Raw genomic sequence first — 22,096 nt, forward strand, 5'->3', positions numbered from 1 at the left:
AATTTTGCCTGTGGATATTAGGAAGGGCTGAAACTAGGATAAATGGCTCCAATAGCCTGACTTACAAATAACAAGCAGCTCCATGCTATTTAATATCAATTGAGCTAACATCCATCACCGGGAAATCAAAACTTTTTAGACAGCACAATCAACAACACAGTGAGACACACCTCCAGAAACTGGAGAACCTGGGAGAGGGTGTTTCGTCATCCTCTGTGAGGATCTGTTATGGGAGATACCTGGAAATATGATATCATGGGGGCACCGAAGTAAGGAGAAGAGGTGTAGAAAACCATTTTATATGCATATAAATAGATAGATACAATTATATATATACATATATATGTATATATGTATATATATATATGGGTTGATGGACACAGATTCTTGCTTACAGCAGATTGTCATTTCCATAAAGTTCCTCCTGCAGACATCACATAGTCAAAAAATCAACCCTGGCAGGATTAAAAGGGCATTTCATAATCTCATTTCTGCAACTGCTACAATCTCTGGTTTCTCTGCTTCCATGCCAGAAGGACACGAGCTCACCCACCCTCCTGGTTGTTTTGTCTCTTCGTGTCTATTACAAAAACTGAGCAACTGAGGGTGCTGGCAGGGCTCAGCCTGGAGAAAAGGAGTCCCAGGGAGGACCTCGATCTTCTCTACAACTCCCTGGAAGGAGGTTGTACCCAGGTGGGAGTCAGTCTCTTCTCCCAGGTAATTAGCAACATGACAAGAGGAAATGGTCTCAAGCTAAGCCCGGGGAGGTGCAGGTTGGACATCAGGAAGAATTTCCTTTTGGAAAGGGTGGTTAAGCACTGCTACAGAGTGTCCAGGGAGTTTGTAGAGTCACCACTCCTGGAACTGCTAAAAAAATTACTGGATGCAGCACCCTCTGCTCTGGTCTGGGTGACAACGTGGGGATCAGTCACAGGTTGGGCTCAGTGACCTTGCAGGTCTTTTCCAACTTTAAACATTTCATTATTCTGTGACTACAAGGGCCACTTCTTTGCTGAAAACTGACTTTCATATCATGGAGGCCACTGAGTAGCCCCCACCTGGTCAACTGGCCCTCTGAAACAACTGGTATGGGTGAGTGTTATCTGGCTGGAAGAAAAGACTCATCCCTGTACAATCAGTCCTCTGTAAAGAATTAACTCCATTCTTCATGTCTTTCTCCTAGGATTCTCCTTTACCCCCAAGCAATAGGGCTGCAGAAAATATCTGTGTTTATTTATTTTCTGTATTTTAATATTAGAAACAAATATTCTTAAGAGAGTTTTTCCTCCTATACAAAGCAATTACAGAAACCCACAGAGCCTAATGGAAGTGAGATCATTCTTTAGGAATCTAGAAAAGACAATAAGTGTAATCAAATTATTTTTTTAAGAACTATGGAAATTGTAAACCTGCTTCTGACACAGCAGTAACGAGGTTGAGCCTCAGGCCCTCTTAACAATTCACACATGAGTAGCTTGAGCAAAGTCAGCAGGATGACCCATCTCCATAAAAGTTGTGTCTACTGAAAAATGTATTTGGGATAAATAAAAATTTGATAATCCTTTCAGTGATGTTTTCAATAATGTTTCTGTCTAGCACTTCAATTTTAGGAAAAAAAAAAAAGAGCTGAGAGAAATCTGGAGGTGAAGGAAGCCAACACTTTGTTTCATTCCAAAAGAAAATGGTTTAAACATTTCAAAAGTGAACAAAAAGGAAACAACATCTCTCTGGTTTTTAGCCAGTTCCAGTATTGCCCAGAGTCCTTAACCAAGGAGCAGTACCACACTGTGGCACCATATGCTGAAATTTGTAACAGACTTAAAAAGCTCATAATGTTATTATTGCAATTTACAAAGGATATTTCTCCTAAAAATATCCCAGATGTCCCAGTGGGATGTTTTTTTCCACCACCCTTGTTACAATAAGTGGGTTTTTTTTGATTCAGCATGGTCATATCATGTTTCACTCTCCTGAAACGTGGTTGAGCCAAGACCATGAGTGTTCCAGAGTCACACCACAATTGCAGGCCCACAGTGACCTTTGAGGGTCATTTCTCTTAAGACACAGGGTGTCCCAGAGAAAATCAGAGTGATACTATGAATCATGTCAAAGCAAAGCTGGTGATGTAGAAATGACTGGCACGGGATGTTTCAAGCTCTCTGTCTCTGCTTCACCCAGCATCCTGCAGGGACATGTGGTAATCAGTCCTTCGATGCAGATTCCTTTAAAATGGTCTGAAAAGGTGATTTTCAAAGGGCTTAGAGGCTGGTTAACAGAGTTTCATGTATGTAGGTAGCAGTGACTATCTTTGTTAATAGGATCATTGCCCACATAACAGAAACATTCTCCATTAGTTCTCCCTCCATTCAGCACCCCCTGCATTCTCCTGCTCCCAAGCCTCATTTACAGAACTCCAGCCATCAGTGCAACTTAACTCCTTTAATCCCCTCCATACGGTCTATTTTCTTGCCTTTTGTGTTAGACAGACCTTTTTTTCTCCCCCAAAGATAAACAAACACTTGCAGGACGCCAGGCAATTTTGGATGGAAGAGGGCACGGAGAAAGCCTGAGCCCAATGCAAACTTCTGGCCAAGGTGGCTTCATTCAGCTGCCTGCTTCGTTTGAATAACAATATCTTCTCAGTCACGGGGTTTTCCCTCCCCTTCTCCCCCTTTTCTCCCCCATGCAGGCCTGAGTAAAAGGCTGTGTGAATTCAGGAGCCTGCTCGTGAATGAGCTGGCATCTGATCCGTATTTACCAACGTTAATTTTGGATGTAATGCACCCCTGCCACTTCCCCACAGTTTGCCCTAAAAGGCTTTCTGAGAGGCACAAAAGCAGAGGGTCAAAAGTGAGTTGACCCCTGCCAGAATGTACAATTATTGCAAAGAGGTGGTACACCAGCAGCTGTCGAAACCCCACCGAAGTGCTTCCAAAAGTTGGAGGATGACTAATAGGCTGGAGCTCTCCCCTCCGCCCCGCGAGAGCCGCCGACTTTGGGCAGGAAGAATTATGGCCCTCCCGAGCAGCTGCAATAATTGTCTTGCCATTGTCCCCCAGCCCTCCCTCCGCCACCCCCTACAAGTGGCCATTGTCGCCGCGGAGTCAAGTGATTATATGCTTGGGCTGATGCTGTTTGCGCCCAGCTGCCCGAGCGCTGACACACGAGCCGGGAGAGGGGGGACCCGCGTCTGCTAGACGGGGCTGCGACATACCAGACCTTTTACATAAGTCAAACAGGAACAAATGACTCTTTATCAGCCCCTTCTCCCTTTGAAGTGGCGGCTGCTTATAGACCCTTACAGCTTTTCCTCCTTAGCCCGAGCAAACATCCTCCTTTTGATATGCTACATGCTCATTATCTCTGCTCCATTTAATGATTTTTGATTGAAGGGTGGCAGCGCAGTTGCCAAGAGGGTAGTTAAAGAGGCTCCACGCAGTCAGGACAACAAGAAAGGCTTTCCTTGTGCAGCAGCCTAAATTTGGAGTTTCTTAACAGTGTGTTCTTGTTCTTAGCAGCAGATAAGGGCTGAGCGTGAAATTCTTAATTAAGCAGTAAATAGAGAGTGGGGTGTCAGCAGATGCAGCCTGTAGCCATGGAGACCAAGTCTGATGAAGGAGGGAGCTAAGACTCAACGCCGGCCCCGGGCTCGGGCATGACTGACAGCTGAAGAATCCGACAAAGCTTGTAAACGGGATTAATTAGTTGGCTAATTATTTCATATAGTTAAATGTAAATAAAATATTAAAAAAAAAAAGTTCTTAAAAAGCCAACTTGCAGAGTTATGTGGGAAGATGTTCTGCAGGCCAGACCTTCAAGCCTTGTCCTCTCCGGGTCGGTGGGTGGACTGGTGGGGTTTTAAGGCCAGAAGGGACTATTGTGGCAGCTTTCTCTGACCTCCTATGGGGCATGAATCTCGCCTCATGAGGTTTCTAATAGCTTCTCGCAGAGCTGGAGCATATTTCCCTGAAAAGATGGCCAAGCATCATCTAAGGACCCTGAGTGATGGAAAGTCCACCACATGCCATGAGTCTGCTCTGCTGGCTAATTAACCTCACCCTCTCAGCCTGCACAGCGGAGAGGAGAGAAATTAAATCTCACACAAGGGCCAGGAATCTGCTTGCTTTGTTTCAAACTTTCACCCTACGCTGACAGCTTAGATATTAGGTACCCGACACTGAATTATTGATCTTACTCCTGTAAAAGTCCTAGCAGAAAATGTTCACAGCATGAATTATACATGTTAGGTGTTTTCATAAATTTCCCCTCGTGTACTTTGGATGATTGTTTCTCTCTCTGTTAAATGAGGAGACACAACAAGCTCTTCACGTAATAAAAATCAAGATGAAAGTAAGGCAAGAGAAGGACAAGAAAGTATCTGTGATGCAAGAGGGACATATGCCGGTCAGATCACTTCTGTCCCAGTCTTCCCAAGACTGTCATCTCCTCTGTTTTCAACAGCAGAGGCCAAGATACTGATGCCATCCTCTGAGCTTGCCCATGCTGCTCTGACAGTTCAATTCAGCATATGCAAACTGAAAAGCAGTCAACTCCTATACTTGAAAGAACAAATTTATACTGTTAGTAAACTGAAATAATAAAACATTTTTGTTCTTTCAGTAAATACTTGACATGGTCTCTGGCACGGCTTAGACACAACAGTTAAATTTATAGTAGCCAATCTATACCTGAACTGTATTTAAACAGGGCCAGGACACAGAATTAAGACCAGGACCCTAATAAACTACATGGTTATAATGCTGGCCAAATTCCTGGCACAGCTTTGGCCCAGACCAGGCAGACTCCCCAGCAGAGTTTGGGATTTAGCACGGGACAGGGATCTTTTCTAGTTTGAAGCCTGGGTGCGTCCAGGCCCTTTTGAGAGCTAAAATGTTAAACACAAGCTGTGGTGTGGCAGTTGCTGAAGGACCAGGGGTGGACACAGCAAGTGTGATCTGATTGAGGTTAAGGTCCGGGCTTTCCCATTTTTCACAAATGTACACTGGTTGGTTTTCACTGTTGCTAGACCAAGCTAGGTGGATTGCCTGCCCTCATTCCAGGTGTGTTTTCCTCTCCAATGATTGTTCTAAAGACATCCTACATGAGAGAGTCTTTTGCATCTCATCTCAATAGTGCAAAATCAAGGGAAATTCATTAAATTTAATGGATTAAAAAAGTGATAAAAAATCTGTTATAATGAAAATCATCATCTTTTCTTTCCCTATATGAGTCATAAAGGACAAGCCAATCTTCTCAAAGACACCAAAATATATTTGTGATTCCTGGTTCTGCTGTTGTTAATAAAGGCAACAATCATTATCTTGCCTTTGGCACATAGAGCGTAGACATTTATAAAATTATTTGCTTGAGAATGGGAATTATGGAAAAGATCCATTTCTTCAAAAAAAAAATGACCACCACACTCCATGATCTCATGTACAAGGTCACATACTCAAATGCAAAGGCCTGTGATGTCTTCGGAAGTTTTCAGTCCTTGGAAAAATTCTCTCCCAATACTTCTATTGCCTTCAGAGGGCTCAGCCTAGAAAGATGACCATGATTTATTAATGATACCTGTGATATAGGACCAGATGACAGCAAAGGTCATTAGTGGAATTTAATGCCTTTACCACTCCAAAAATCCAATTCAAATACTGATGCCTTTTCCTGGTCTTAAAATCAAGAGTCAAACACAGTTAGAAGGGAAAAAGGGATTTTACCTTGGTATTTATTTTAAAGATCCTTAGGTGCACTACGTTCAGGTCAAATGCACCTCCATGCACACCACAATGCACACCCCCAAAAGATCTGGTATAACATTACAGGCCTTACTAATTAGCATATCTATCAAAGATTCCCCAATGAGAGGCTCAAATGAGCCCCCATCCCCAAGGAGCCTTCCCCTGGATGGTTCTATCTCAGTTTACAGAATGTGTTCTGGAGAGGACCTTGGGGTCTGGGCTACACTGATCCCTAACTACGAAGCCTCTAAGATGTTGAGTGTCCTAGCTTGACAAACAAGTCCAAGAATGTAGGCAAAAAGCACTGAGGGTACAGAAGTTGTACAAAGGTATAAAAGGAGTATAAAAGAAAAGGCAAAAAATCATCATGGCATCAATACAACTGATGTCACATCACCCACTATTTATGACACATTCCTTTTGTTGATAGGTCAGGCATCAGATAGATCAGTTAGGGATGGACCTGATGTGCACTTACCTATTTGATAAACCTTTTGAAGGACCTCTCACTTATTGAAAGGCCATTGGAAGCTGGCCTTGAGTAGATCTGGGGTTTAAATTAAAAAGACATCAGCTCTGTCACCATTCTTATCAAAAATGTGCATTGCAACCCTGATACTGCACTTACCCAAATAGGTGAACCTCCCCAGTTTGCTGTCAAGATGCCAATCACAGCTCCTGTGGTGTCTGTACGAAGGTAGCAATTGGAGTGGCTGTCCCCTCCTTGTCCCACAGGATACCATGGCCTCCAGATGGGAAGGAAGATCCTTGTGTTCCAGCAGCAGGTAATTCCCAGCCTTGAAGTTGCTAAATGTCACTGAGTACTAGAGAAGAGGGAACCAAAAGAAGCATGTCTGGGTCTGTGATTAGAGCTCCATGGAGTTCAACTTAAAGGGCAGAGAGGATGGTTCTCCTCAGAGGCAACGTGTATTGAAAACATGAAAAGAGATGTAAAACCAAGCAGAAGGTAAATGCAGAAAAAATCAACTCCCCACATCACCTTTGAAAGGTTCAAAGGAACAATATGTTCTGAAAGATGTGTTTCGACATATCTTAAGGCAGTAAAAATCCTGTTGTTTCCTGAGGACCACACTGAAATTTCACCAAAGATATCCATAATCATCAGGCATCCAAGGTCAGGTGGAATGGGGCTTGGAGCAACCTCGTCTAGTGGAAGACATCCCTGCCCATGGCAGGGAGTGGAACTGGATGAGCTGTAAGGTCTGTTCCAACCCAAACCATTCCACAATTCCATGACCTTCCTGGTCCAGGTTACTACTGAGAGCTTCAGGGACTAGGTCATCTTATCTAATCTTATAAATACAGAGAGACTTTCTCAGTGCACTTAACTAATTTTTTTTTTCTCTCTGCTCACCCAAAGAGATTAAAGTGTGATTGTCTTTTCCAGATATAATTTTGAAATTATAAAATCTTCCTGTGTTACCTGGAGCCGTTTGCTGGCCAAAGGGTTGTCAAATGTCAATGTGTAAGTCTCTTTATCCAAGAGAAGAGCCATCCAGCCATACAGGTTTGATAAAGTATCAGGGACATAATTGACTGTGTTTGTCTTATTCCTACTGTCAGTCACACTTAAATTATAAGGAATGTCTGGAGCCTCTTTTCTGCAGGAAAAAAAAAAGTAATTACATTTTTACATTGAACTCTGTCATTTTGCAACCTATAGAGTTCTAGAATTAAAGTAGCTGTGCTGGATGTCCCTCACAATGTGTTTACATTTTTGTAATTCTTTACAAATATCATAAGAAACAATATTTTCCCCCAAGTGCTGTAAAAAGAGAGAAAAAGAGAGACACAGCATGTAGGAATAAAGGAAGAGGAAGAGTGCAGAGAAGTGGTAACAGCCAAGGTACCAACTTCTACATTGCCAAAGTATTTTCCCTCCACCGGACTCATGGGCCTCAGGTTCAACTTTTAGGATCTTCATTAAGTTTGGTGGAGCCTTCTTATTAGCCTCATCCCAGGCTGGGTGGGGTCTGGAGCAACCTGGTCTAGTGGAAGGTGTCCCTGCCCATGGCAAGGCATTGGAATGAGGTCTAGAATCCCTTCCAACCCAAACCATTCTGTGGTTCTGCGATTACTCACTCCCTTTTGATTGGTTAAAAGTTTCAAAAAAAATCCTATGTAATTCGAAGGGCTGCTCTTTGCCTGCAGTTTGTAGCTAGGGCTGCTGCAGAATGATTAAATCCTTCACAAAATGGGTGAACTTTTACTACAGCAGTTCTTCTGAGCATCCAAATGAGAAGTCAACCCCCTTTTTCACCAGAACTTTGCACTAATTCCTGCCCTACCTAGTCAGAGGAAAAAATATCCTTCCTGAACAGATCAACATTAGCACTGATATCATGAGTGGTCGTAAACCCTTTAGATTTAAGGTCTCTGTAGACTCCTCTCAGTTTTGGCATTTGAGCTGACACTAAGCTTAAAAAAACCTCCTCTTTTAAGCATTCCTTGAATATTTTTTTCTCAATATTTGAAGCGTTACCTTACAACTACACATCTTAGCAGATTATCCAACCTCTCAGACTAGATATGGCTTACTAACCCAAGACAGACAGTGCTAAAACTCATGTCATCCTGCAATTTGCCTGTATTTGCAATTTTTGGTTGGTTTGTTGCTTTTTTCCCCCCTAGTGCTTTGGAGATGATGCAAAATCACCGAAGCAGTTATCCCAGATATATTTTTCTTTCTTTTTTTAAAATCAATTCAGTGATTTTTACTTTTTTTTGTTTGTTTTTCTAGAGTCTGTCACTTAGGCAAAGCACTTTCTGGTTACCCAGAAACATTCAGCTGAGAAACAGCAACAGCAAAGCGAAGTGTGAATCAGCAAAGAATCACTCAACCAGAAGATATTGGCAGACCAATGAAACTGGAAGGAGTTTATAAGGCTTAAACAGCTTTCGTACCACTAATAAACCTCCTCTTATGGGCATTAACTGGACCAGGATATTAGGCTGCTAATTAAGCAAGTAAATGACAACAAACACATTATTGCCACAGTTATCAGCACCTGCACAGGTATTCAGGAGAACATTTCTAGCAGCAGAACACCACACATAATGCAGAGAAACATTAAACTCTCTTACACATCAGAAGGTGCCTTATTGACCTGCAAAGATGCCCAGTGTCACAAGTGACAGAGACTCTGAGCCATCCTCTCTGAAGACTAAATTCACATGGTTTTACTCTTTATTCATTTTAATTTTCATTGCTGGAGGATTCTGGTGAGAACAGCTTGAATCACCTTTATTGGGAGACTCTCCCCAGTACTTCCAGGAGAAGTAAAGACAGAGAAGAAAGCCTGGAAGGGGCAATCCTGCTGGGATACAAGTCTAACCTGTCAGAAAGTTAGGTGGCAATGCCATACCAGCCATGTAGATCCAATAGCTAGTGAATGGGAATGGGAATTCACTAACTAGTGAATTAACTGTGAATCCATTTATGTTGGAGACCAATATTGAGACGACCCCAAATAAATATCTTAAACTATACAACAAGCTTCCAAATGGCTGCAGTTAAATGAAATATGTCTTTTCCTGCATTTCTACTTATAGCAGACAAGGTATAGAATCATAGAATCATTTAGGTCAGAAAAGACCTCTGAGATCATTGAGTTCAACCATTAACCCAACACTACCAAGGCCACCTCTAAACCATGCCCCCAAGGGCCACATTTACATGTATTTTAAATTCCTCCAGGCATGATGACTCCACTACTGCCTCCTTTTCCATGATGAAATTCTTCCTAGTATTCAATCTAAACCTCTCCAGGTGCACCTTGAGGCCATTTACTCTTGTCCTGTCCCCATTCCCTGGGAGCAGAGCCTGACCACTGGCTGTCCCCTCCTGTCAGGGAGTTGTGCAGAGCCACAAGGTCCCCCCTGAGCCTCCTTTTCTCCAGGCTGAGCCCCTTTCCCAGCTCCCTCAGCTGCTCCTGGTGCTCCAGCCCCTTGCCCAGCTCCGTTCCCTTCCCTGGACATTCTCCAGCCCCTTCAGGTCTCTCCTGTCAGGAGGGTCCCAGAGCTGCCCCCAGCACTGGAGGTGCCCCAGCAGTGCCAGCACAGGGGACGGGCACTGCCTGGGTCCTAGTGGACACACCAGAGCTGGGACAGCCCAGGTGCCATTGGCCTCTTGCCCACCTGGGCACACCTGGCTCATGTTCAGTTGAAAGCTTGCTGATGACCCAGGAAGGGAAAGAATCAGAAGATACCTTATGGCCTGGAATCTCTAAGGTTTTCTTGACCTGGAATGTTTTGTCCTTGTCTTTTACATGCATTGCTTGATGTGTTGCCACCCATAAATACATGCCCTACCCCTGACAGACAGCCAGCAAAACAAACCAAAAATTTGGGGAACCTGGAAAAGTTCTCAGCTCAGCATACAAGTTAACTGGTGCAAGGCAGCGATAAGCCTGAGATACACTCCCCTGGAAAGGATGTCAGCGTGCTTGTTTTTTCACCTCCATGCCAAAAAGGCACCAAAATGCAAGTACCCTACTAATGGAGTTACCAGCCACAATTAGCACCATTTCCATTTGCCCTAAATAGCCAGTGATTTCACTGTGCCCTAAATAGCCACCAATCCACCTCTCTTTAATGTTAATGAAGTAGAAGAACGCTGGCACACACGAGTATTTCTAATTCAGAGGATCCAAGGGAGCCTGCACGCATCATTAATGTGGAGAGCTTCATTATCAGAGGAAAGAGCCTTCCCCCGAACTTCTCCTGGCTTTATTTGAAAGAAACTAGGAGGCAATGGTCTTAATGCAAAATTAACCCTCCCTTTAAACTGCTGGAAGCCTTTACAAACTGTAAGGGGAAAAAAAGGATGACTCATTGAAAAGGCTGTATTTTTATATCGAAGCAGGTTTCAATTAAGGAGCAATTTGCTTTAGAAATATGGCAGGATTACAGGATAGGGCTTTACAGTCTGAGCCACAATTCACAAATTGTGACTGTATAAACTGTTATGTAATTTAGCTCAAATGCATTGTGCAGAACTGCTCAACAGATATGGGCCACAAAGGATTTGTTAAGCCAATCAACAACACGGAGTAGAACAAATATAAACTCTCCTGTTTATGTTTACTGTTAACTTATTTATCCTAAGGGTCCATATCTGTGTGTATGAAGGCGAGTGCTATGTTTAGCTCTAAATGCTTTCTGTTTGTGTAATAATCCGTTATGATTATCCCTCTTCAAAAACAGGAAACAATTTAGCATCGAACTTCAAATGGGACACCAAATGTTTATTTCAAGAGTCCAGATTTATATTTGGCCAAAGGGAGGCTAATTCCAAATTATGACCATATCAAACACTTTACAGGTTTAATGTTGGGCCCCAGACCAGTTCACTTTATTTTAATTGCCAAGAGCTAAGAATTTTCAGCTGTTTTCAGTAAATGTGTGTATCTTTGTTGAGATACCAACCTCATTATTCAAATCTGTCTTTTATTATGAACTCTTACTCACAGTGATTTTTTTTCATGCATGGGTCTTTTAGGAAATAACCAGATCTTTGACCCTGATCCTGCTTGGCCACCATAGTCTGAATTTGAAGTAAAGTAAGAATTGGGATGGTTTCCCAGGAATAGAAAGGGTTGTGACTGACAAGCCAAGATGGTTTCATTCAGAGTAGCACTTGAGTTTGCTACCCCGACTTCCAAAATTCCCTGTGTTCTTAAAACATTTCCCCAGATCCTATAGTTTACAAGCTGATGTTTTCAGGAAAACTATAATCAGATAGAAATCCTGAGCTGGAAAGTGGTTGGTGAAAAACGGTTCAAATGTCTGCAGTTCAAGCATAGCAAAGACCAAAGGAGGACCACTTGGTCACTCTGCTTTTCCTACAACAGGTAGAGCTCTGAAGAGTCCCTGGAAGAGTCCAAGGCCGGGTTGGATGGAGCTTGGAGCAACCTGGGATAGTGAAAGCTGACCCTGCCCATGGCAGGGGGTGAAACGAGGTGACCTTTAAGGTCCCTTCTAACCCAAACCATTCTATGATTTTAGGATTAATAAGATACTGGTTATGACAGGGAGTCCAAGCTGATGCACCTGGCTCCAATCTATCCAGGCCATAAGAAGCATCCAAAGGACTTGCCAGATTTCTCCTTGCAAGGAAAGTAGCTTAGGACCAGCAAATATTGCCTCAATGGTAAATTTATCTCCCTGCTCTCAGAAATACCTCAGATGATGCTCAAGCTGAGGGAGAAGGCTTGAGGAAACGTCTTGTATACTCGTAACCCTGTGCAGCATCTGGCTTTGCTGCCCATACCCCTGACTGCAGGGTGAATGGAAAGGTGTTCTCCATCGGGATACAAATTTCTCTTGGGGGGATGTCTGAAATGGCATATATATAGAAGAGTAAAAGCTGAATCTCTAAAGCTGAGCTGATGAGTTGGTAACTGAACAGTCAATAGTCAATAATTTATTATTTGTCTTCCATGTTACATCACAGGAGCCCTCAAAGGATGGGTTATGGGGACAAGTGACCGTGTAAGCTGCCCCCTGTGTGGGTACAGTTATGTACATGGGGAACATGGCCAGAGAGCAACTGAGCACATTGAGAGAAGAATCGTGGTTGTCAGAGTGTTTCACAGCAGGGGGATCTTCAGCTGAAGGCACCACAGAAAGTAAAGATCAAAGGAGGAGCAAAACCAGAGTAACCATCAGAACTCACTCCAAGACTCAAAGCTGTGAAGGTAGGGGAACACTATTCCTTTCATAGCAAGCCATCAGCAGTGGATGGGTTTGCAGAAGCAAACCGGAGAGGATGTTAGACCAGATTTAAGAACTAAACCTATAAAGAAGAAAATTAATCTTTCACTCCGCAGCAGATGAGAGAAGGGGGAGACAATAAAAAGCTTGAACTACAAGACTGGTGCTGAGTGAGTCCAAGGCTTCCCCAGTGAAAAAAGAACAGCAAGGGAGAGGGACCAAGAGGGAAACTCCCTTTTGGCAGGCGCAGCCACCGAGTGTTTGGAGTCCCCTTCGCTGCGAGGTGCTGCCAGGCTGCAGATTATTCTAATGCTCTCCTCTTGTAAAAATTATGCATAATGTGAAGAAACTTTGAAAGTCACTTAATCATGTTATGACAATTTTTTAATGAAAATTTGTTTTAATATTAATAGAGATTCATAGTTTCATGATAATATGGGTAGCGGTGGCATTTGGAGCAGCCGTTTCTAGCCTGCAGCCATGCTGTGCTGTGCCATAGCATAAGCTGTGCTTCAGACTACTCAATAACTTTCTCACATATAAATTTATAAAGACTTTTATAAGCTCCAATTACATTTTTAAAAGACATAAAACCCCTCTTTAAAGTGTGCTTACGTGACACATTAGTTTAACTTTCAACTGGACTTTGTGAAGAAGGGTTTTGTTACAGCAGTGCAATCTTGGAAATGGATCCCCATTTCCCTGGAAGTTGTTGAGTGAAGCAGTTCAGGACAGAGAGTCACAAAATGTTCGGGATAGTAGTTTTCTTTTTCAGAAAAGAGCTTCTATAGTTTTTCTCTAACAAAACACTTTTTTCCCCCCAAACACGTAGTTTATTTTGGGAAGAAGTGTTAATACAACACATGCATTCTCATAAATTAAACAGCACAAAGATAGTCAATTTCCTACACTGTATCATAAATAATTAAAATTATTCCAGACATGCTTTTAGCTTGCACCAACCAACCCTATCCCTGACAGCTTCCAGGAAGGGGATGTTTCCTAAAAGTTGGTGCTGATGCAACATCCCTGATGTTTTGGAGACTGAGATGGTTAAAAATACGGCTGTGTCCAATCCTTGCCAGTTGTCCTTAGGGTCAGGGAATGATCCCAAGGTTGCTGAGATAGAGGTTGCCATACTAGGACTCACCTGTCAAAATCCATTACTTGCCTCAGCCTTCAAGATTTTTGGAGCTAGAATGTCATCCCTGAAATTCAGGATAAGCAAAAAAACGTAGCATCTCAAGCTTCTCATGCTTTTTATTGAGGAGCACAGAAAATTCAAGTTGCGGATCTGACACATTACATACTCCACGGCCTAGTAGAGCACAACAGAAAGATTTCTTCCAGAGAGATTTCTTTTCTTGTCAGAAACTAAAGAAAGACAAGCAACAGTACTTTTGTTTTTTTACTGAGATGAGATGGATCCAAGAGACTGCACTGTTAAGAATTTTTTTTCCTGTCACCCACCTATCTTTATTCTCTTTACTCAACCTCTGCCAATTGCTCCTAGTCATGTTTTGCTGTATGAATCCTAAACTATTCCCTTTTTATTGCAAACACTCTTCAAATACATCTGGATAAAATTCACCCATTCTCCCTCTCCCACCCCCCCATTCTCCAGTCATTCTGTGGATATTTTATTAATTGACTTTTACTCTTCATCCCCTCCAGCTCCTTTTATTCCCCATCCTGGTCCTCTCCCAGGTTCCTTTTGGAGCTCTATCCATCTGAACAAAGCCTGCCTGACTCACCATACTCATTTGGCTGCATCTGACAGTCTTTCAACTTAACTTGAGGGTGATTTGGCTGCTGGGATCTACTCAGGAGAGAGGATCTGGAAGCAGCACAGAGGGGATGCTCATGGTCTCTGGGGTTACTCTGCTGAGTACACAGTCCTCAGGAGAACAGGCTAACAGCTGGCTTCTGCTTCTTACACTGCCAAGGATCTTTGATGTAAATTGACTCCCAGCTCATGCAGATGAATAATAAAGAAGCTTAATAAAGAGTACTTGCTTGAAATAAAACCTTAATTGAGAAGTCATTGATATGACTAATCATCGAATCCTGGAATGATGTAGATTGGAAGGGACCCTAAAGCTCATTTAGTTCCAACCCCCTGCCATGGGCAGGGACACCTTCCACTAGACTAGGTTATTCCAATCCCTGTCCAACCTGGTCTTGAACGCTTCCAGGCAAACTCTCATGCAATTTACTGGGAAGACAAAATTTAGGTCTGGTTAAGTCTTGCCAGAGTTAACAGCAATGGTGTGGATGAACTCCTACTTGTACTCACTCCTCACCCACCTTCTGATGCAAAGAGAAACAAGGTGTATTAAATATATTAACTGTCATGAATTATTAACAATTACATTGTGGCAGTACCCAAAAGGAACCAAATCACTCTACAGGCAGCATTTAGAGAGGCTCCATCCACCCACACAGCATCAGCCCAAAGATCTCACAGTCCATTTCATTAAGGTAAACACAGACTAGAAAGGGGATTAATTTCCCCAGGACCTCATGGTTAACTGCTTAGGAAAGACACCAAGCACAGTTTTATTTTGCCTTTTACCCAATATTCTTTTAGTTAAATCAGAATGACTCCAACCTCTTAAATTTTTGCAGACTTTTGTATTCATTACGAGACACAGTAATCACATGCAAAGCCTGCAGGTAGCTCAAAGTCTTAGAGTTTTCTCCTTCAATGGAACAAGTGATTAGTTTTTTGCTTATTTGGGAAGGGGTTGGATTTTTTCCCCTCCTTCTAAAACATGAATTATGAGGTAGACATGAATAATTAACAGCCCTCTGACAGAGCACTTGAGGATTTCTGCATGTGTACCACTAACCTGAGACAGCAAAAAATGGATAATTGTTCAGATTTGTACTTCAAAAGGAAAGTGAAATGCTGAGCAGGAGACTGGGAAGGGAAGATGAGCACAGGAAGGAAAACAGGAGTGGTGTTTAAATCACTAAAAGTCTTATTCCTTCTTTCTCTTGTGTTAGAAATTTGCAAGTGTCCTCCCTGGGTAAGAGAAGTGGTGGCAGTTCTTGGCTGAACAGCATTTCTCCATTGGATCCCCTTAGCTGCCAGTTGCTCAAAGGCAGGGAGAATTGCAGCTTGGGGAGACAAGTGAACTGGGACAGAACTGGGAGCTGTACAGCCGCCAAGGCTGATGGGGACAACCTGGCTGTACCCCAGGACTGGATTATTATTAGACCTGTTCCTAATTTCCCAAGCAATCAAATACTTCAGTGTGAGATGCCAGATGCAACACAGCATCTCCAGGAAATCCTTGTCCTTCTGCCATGGATTGACAGGCCATGGGAGATAGCACAGTGGGTTAAGAGGTGCCACCGCTCAGGCTTTAGACCTAGTTTAGGACCCAGCAGAGAGGCAGCAGTTCTGGGACTGAGCTCAGACCCAGCAGCAATCTCAGAATAACACATAGAAGCAAAGCCCATGCTGAATTTTGGGAGATGGAGCAATTACTTACAAATGAAGAGCCATACGGTGGAAAACAAGGTCACTGTCACAAACACTGCCACCAGAAGCTTGGCTGAAGTTGGCACTGGCTGTGCAAGATGCTGCCAGGATATCTGTGGAAGGCAGGATGTGACTTCCCTTCTGTCCTGTGGTGGAGCCATCAAGATCCTCAAGGATGGCAGAGTGAGGAAAGGGGAAGGACACTTGGAAAGGGGAGTTGGTGAAGGTCAGATGTTCAGCTGTCACTGTAAAGCCACCTGTGGGTGACAAGCAGTATTTCAGAAAAACAGAATGGTCACCTCATGTAATGGGCCTGAAGACAATTCTTTGGAGGAAAAGAGACCAACTTCATTCCACCTTGCCTTTGGAAAAACGTCTGATGAGTCAACAAAATGGGGAGATCTGAGAAAATAAATAGAGGTGGGTTTAGGAATAGCTACTGCTGTGCTATGGCCAGGCCAAACTTTTCCAGTGCTCTGTTGTGACAGGACCTGTGGTTCAGACTTGCCTGATCCAGGTGCTGCTCCTGGTCCCACCAGCATCTCCTCAGTGACTCCAAACACTTCTTCACAGGCCCCACAGCCAAAATTACAGACCCCATGCCAGTGATTCTTATAGACCCTTTCTGAATTTTTTTGAAGGTAAATTTTTTAGAGGTGAGGACTGTTTATGTTGTGTAGATATATTTGACTCTTCTGGATACGTGCAGCACCTGGCAGAATAAAACCTTGGCTGAACAGTGAGTCTGGAGGATTTTTTCACTGAAACACAGATAGCTACGAAAAAAATATGAATATCCATGCAGGCTAAAGTTTTTGAGCACATTAATTATTTACAGAAATGTCAGAAAATCATTGCCCCATGGACTGTAAAAAGTCAGCTTTGGCAGGAGTGTCCATACAACACATAGGTTACTATTTGACTGCCCTATTCCCAGTTTTAGCCTGACTAAGCCAGATTTTACTTTTCCTCCTGTCCTTTGATCTCATCTCCCAAAGTCTTTCTCTCTGCTATGTTATTGTAGGGCAGTCTTAATTTATATATAAATACGTTTCCTTACAGTACAAGAGGCAATTGCAGTTGCAACATTCTTCAAAGAGCCTTTGGGTACCTCTTCAAAGCTCAGACGGATGCTTAGTTTACACATTATCTTAGGCAAATTCACCTCAGGTTTAGGCTGGCCTGAGGTAGCAGCTTGGTGAAATTCTGTGAGACTGTGTCACAGCTTTTAAAGAAATTGTCACTCTTGAAATTTTACCTCCCAAAATGAAGATGCAGAAACAAGGCAGTGTATAAAACCCGTTTCCACTGAAAAACTGTATCAGTGCAAAAATCAGGCTATATTTGTCTCAAAATAAACGCAACATGTGGCTCCAACTGAGTGATGAAGCCATATCCAGCAAGACTGGGGACAACCTGGAATCTCAGCCTGTGCAGAGGAGCTATCAATGATTGTCTGTGGAAACTATGAACTTGTAATGGGAGGGGAAGCCAGGGACTTGGAAATCCTGAGAAATAAAGGTGAATCAGACTCACCCTGCCCTTGGTAACAGCCAGAACAAGTCCTGATTGCTGTGCAAGTGTTCACATCAAAGTTCCTGAAAGCTGTGTTGGAGATGAGGAACTGGTACCTTTTGGGAGTCTTTAGTCCTGAAGACATACAGGTGCTATTCTGAAATGAGGAGTGAAGGAAACATCACCGTGTGAATCACAGAATCCTACACTGGCTTGGGTTGGAAGGGACCTTAAATGTTGCCTTATTCCAACCCCTTCCGTGGGCAGGGACACCTTCCACTAGACCAGGTCACTCCAAGCCCCATCCAACCTGGCCAGGAACATTTCCAGAAACGGAGCATCCAGGGTGCAGCAGCTGGGAATGCAAAAGTGTGATTGCCCACAGTTGTGGGGTTTAAAGGATGGATCTAAACTATTGTTTGGCAAAATCTGACAAGTAACACCCATTTAATTCCCCACTTGAAGCAGGTGATAACATCACTTTCAAGGGCAGCTTGTTGCCCTTTGTTTGAGTTGTTGCATAGTAGTTAAGATTGGACACTTGAAGGGAGAGGAAAGCCACAGTGAGTGAATTTTTACAGCCCCATTTTACTTTACCGTTTTTATCCAGCAATTGGGAATTTTTCCTACTCTGCAAAAGTGATCATTCTTATTTCTGTTCTAAGAAAAACCTGAGCACTGAGATTCAAAGACATTTTGTGTCATTTTGGATGGGGAAGCACTTAAGCCAGGCTCTCTGAAAACCTCCAGCTGACTTCAGGGTCCATCAGAGCTACAAGAACCAGAAAGGAAGAGCAAAAGCCAAGAGTGATGAAAAAGACAATGGACAAACTGGATTTTGGGGTGATTGTAGTCCATGACTCATGGGAAGTACCAAACTATCTTGGAAACAGCCTGGAAATAAAGATGTACTCAGAGTTGGTGAGCAGCCTGCAGGAGAAAGGGCTGGCAGGAGCGGTGTGATACTGTTTGAGACCAATAAATACTTGTAAAATAATTACCAAAACCAGAGTAGAGAATGAATAAAGAAATCCACCCTATATGGAAACATCTCTGCAATTGAATAGGTAGAATGAAATGCACTTTTGTGAGTAGAATATTACTTCAAAGAAATGGTGCTTCTTCAATCTCTGTAAGAGACAGTAGTTCCATCAGCTTTTTTTTATTCTGAGGCCAAAACATAAAACATCTGGAGTGATAGTCCTCGCCCTTGGGCCTTCCTCTTCCAAGTCACTGCTAAGGAGAAATCCCTAGTTTCTGGTAACAAGTTCAGAAAGTCTCCATTGGCTTTTATCCCACCCAATTTTCTATATTTTTAATGAATCAGTTTTGTTTAAAACTCTCAGTGTGAGACAATAATTCCTCTCTTGTATGTGTCACCTGACCCAGAACTCCTGATTTTTCCAGGAAGAAATGCTTCTCCTTAAATGGCCTCACAAAGACAATGAGTTGCTTTATGAGGGCATAGAATAGGCTTGCTGATTGTCTAAGAAGTTACCAAAATCTTTCATTTGGTTTTTGCAGGTCCTGGATTTAGCCCTGTCACTAATGTTTCAGTGGGTCAAAGCCCCAACTTTTCAATGCCCTGATATTTCCAGAAAACAATCATGTTTTAAAAACACTTTTTTTCCAAAAAGTGGAAGGGGCAGCAGAGAGGAATATCCAAGGTTCCTATTAAATTAATGTCATAAAGTTTTAATTGATATTAAAGAGACGTCATTATTAAAGGAAGAATTACATACATTAAGATGTAAATTATGACAAGGAGGCTCTTATAGTGAGATAATCAAAGATAATCACCCCCCCGAGGTACTGCAAGAAACAAGGCACAGCTGAGCGCCTCTAAATCTCTTAACAAGTACAACATTGGAATCCTTCCATGGATCCTGCAAAGCAAAAACAAAAACATCCACCCCTTGGTGTCAGAGAAATTCCCTGGGACATCACTGGGACACTGAAAGGTTGGACAGGTGAAGCCAGGATTTTATCTGAACTATATACTTAGAATGGACCTGCTAAGGAGGTTTCTTTCCTTGAGCTTCTAAAGAAAACTCATTTAAAACTCTCTTTTTTCTGCCAGTCAGAGAGAAAATTAATTTAATAAACAACAATAGAAGACTGAGCAGGGGGAAAAAAAAAAGACCTCAAAATCATGAACAAGCAGCTGTGGCCAGTTGTAACTAAAATTCCATTGTTATCCATGTTATTAATCTGTTAACAACCTGGTAGCACCCAAAGGACTTTGTCCAGCTGCCTAAAGAAATAATGGAAGAAGATCATATTTACTGCATAAATAAAATTACATTTTGTTGGTATTTTTCATTCTCAAGTAAAAAAAGTAAAAAAAATAACACTCTGCATTCCAGGTGGACCAGTGATGCTGAGAGAGAGCAGATGAAACCAAAGTGTTAACAAGGATAGAAACTAAAGCTGGTGTTCCCCCTCATTATTCTCAAATCACTAAACTAAACCCACTCATGTCTGGTTAAATGGTGCTAAACGCAAACGGTGTATAGGAATTTGTGTTAGAAAAGCTTGACTAAACAAAAATTAGGATTTCTCCAAAAAGGTTTGGTGAAATTCCAAGGCTTTTCTGAGACCGTGTCAATCCTGGAAAAAAAAATATGAGTAGGAAAAAAATTTGCACTTGTCTGGCTAAGATCCTTCAGCTTTTTGTGTTCGTGATTTTGCTTTTGCTTTTCAACGTTGTTTTAGAAAGAATATACAGCATTATGCCTTATAGTGTGAAATCTTTTAATATTTTCTAATGAAAACAGAAAAAGCAGAGTCCTTGTTTCAAATTTGTTTAAAAAAAATCTTCAAAACTTCCATGTTGAAATGAAAAGACATTTCGAAAAAAAAAAAATTAATGTTAATTGTTTAGGTTAGAAAGACCTATAAGACCATCAGGTTCACCCATCACTGCCAAGCCCAGCACTAACCCATTTCCCCAAGTGCTACATTTACATGGGATTTAAAACCCTCCAGGGATGGTGACCCCACCACTGCCCTGCACAGCCTGTTCCACTGTTTGAAAACGCTTTCAGTGAAGAAATTTTCCCTAAAATCCAGTCTAAACATCCCCCGGTGCAACTTGGGGCCATTCCTTCTTCTCCTGTCTCTTGTTACTTGGGAGAAGAGACCAACACCCACAGTCTATCCCATTTACTTACATTATTCACAACTACTGTTTTTACTTACAACCTTTTTTCCAAACCCAAGTTTTTCCCAAGCTACCATGAAGCAGGGGTTGTTCTCCAGGTTGCTTTCTTATTTCTCCAAATTCCTACTGAAGTCTTGCTGTGCAAGTCAAGAAGCATTGAAATATTTCGTGCAGTTCTTACCTTCTGCCCAAGGTGTCCATTTAAAATACTGTCAGACACAGAGGTGTTTCCCAGGCTTTCTACAATGTCAATGCCAAAGTCTTTGCAAGCAGAAATCCAGAAATGCTGGAGTTCAAGGTTCCTGCTACTGAAAATCTACATAAAAGGAAAATAAAGGAATAATAATCATCATCATCAAGTCATGGAATGGTTTGGGTTAGAAGGAAACTTAAAGACCATCTCGTTCCAACCCCCTGCTGTGGGCAGGGACACCTTCCACTATCCCAGGTTGCTCCAAGCCCCATCCAACCTGGCCTTGGACACTTCCAGGATGGGGCACCTAAAAGAAAGAAGACTGTTTCTGGAGGGAAAGAAGCAAAATAAACTTCTTTGTTTTATTCTAGGTCAGTCACATACAAAAAAATTACAAGATAGGCAGGGAAAACAAACAACAACAAACCTGCAAAATACCTTTTTGTTTTATTTCTTTTCATACAAATAACCTTCCAGAAAGAGAACACATCAGCCTGAAAAATCACACTGAAAATTGGACACCTTCAGAGGCAAGTCATGGGATGGGTGAGGCTATAAAACATTCCTTACAGAGAAACACATACAAACTGTTCAGGTCATCACACAGGAATTAATAGGATCACAGGCTCCAAACTGTAAGTATGGGGAAAAAGTATCACATAATAAAGGGTGCTGTGGCTTTTTAAAATTGGATTAATTAACAGTGACCCCCATTAGCTGGAGAATGAAGCTAGACAAATTCAAATAAATAAAAAGTACAAAATTTTAACAAGAATGAAAAAAAAAATCCCATGGAAACCATCAGTTCTATAAAGGTAACAGATGTTCTACCAACTGTAATCTTCATGAACAGCTCAGATCCACTCAGAGGGTTTTTCATTTGGCAACCTGATCTAGTGGAAGGTGTCCCTGTCCGTGGCATGGGGGTTGGAACAAGATGGTCTTTAAGGTCCCTTCCAACCCAAACCATTCTGTGATTATAGTGGCAGACAGATGGTAGACAATTACATGGGACACCAGCTACTGGTGAAAGGAGCGCTGAGAAAACTGATTCCACACTGAATCAGCAAAAAGAATTCACACAAATCAAGTTTCTGGTTCTTTCGTTAAAACAGGAGCCTCCAGATGAGAGACATGCATACAGGCACAAGAGCTTTACTGTGGCTGTGGCCTATTTGCAGCCTTGAAAATGAAGTCAGTGTGGAGGTAAGATACTGGGAAAGATCCTGAACATCACAGAAGGCAGTGGGGACAAACAT

General features: G+C 42.3%; 1 protein-coding gene across 1 annotated transcript in view; it reads right to left on the reverse strand.

Moving 5' to 3' along the window:
- PKHD1 (PKHD1 ciliary IPT domain containing fibrocystin/polyductin) overlaps positions 1–22,096 on the reverse strand; it is a 237,594-nt gene that overhangs the window by 97,959 nt on the left and 117,539 nt on the right. Inside the window, exons 45-49 of the mRNA XM_039569948.1 lie at positions 20,826–20,960; positions 17,503–17,638; positions 15,977–16,223; positions 7,186–7,363; positions 6,370–6,565 (exon numbers count right to left, since the gene is read on the reverse strand). Coding sequence (XP_039425882.1) covers positions 6,370–6,565; positions 7,186–7,363; positions 15,977–16,223; positions 17,503–17,638; positions 20,826–20,960 — 892 coding nt within the window. The remainder of the gene's footprint in view (positions 1–6,369; positions 6,566–7,185; positions 7,364–15,976; positions 16,224–17,502; positions 17,639–20,825; positions 20,961–22,096) is intronic.

This window comes from Corvus cornix, chromosome 3, assembly GCF_000738735.6.
Source record: "Corvus cornix cornix isolate S_Up_H32 chromosome 3, ASM73873v5, whole genome shotgun sequence".
Taxonomy (NCBI): Eukaryota; Metazoa; Chordata; class Aves; order Passeriformes; family Corvidae; genus Corvus; species Corvus cornix.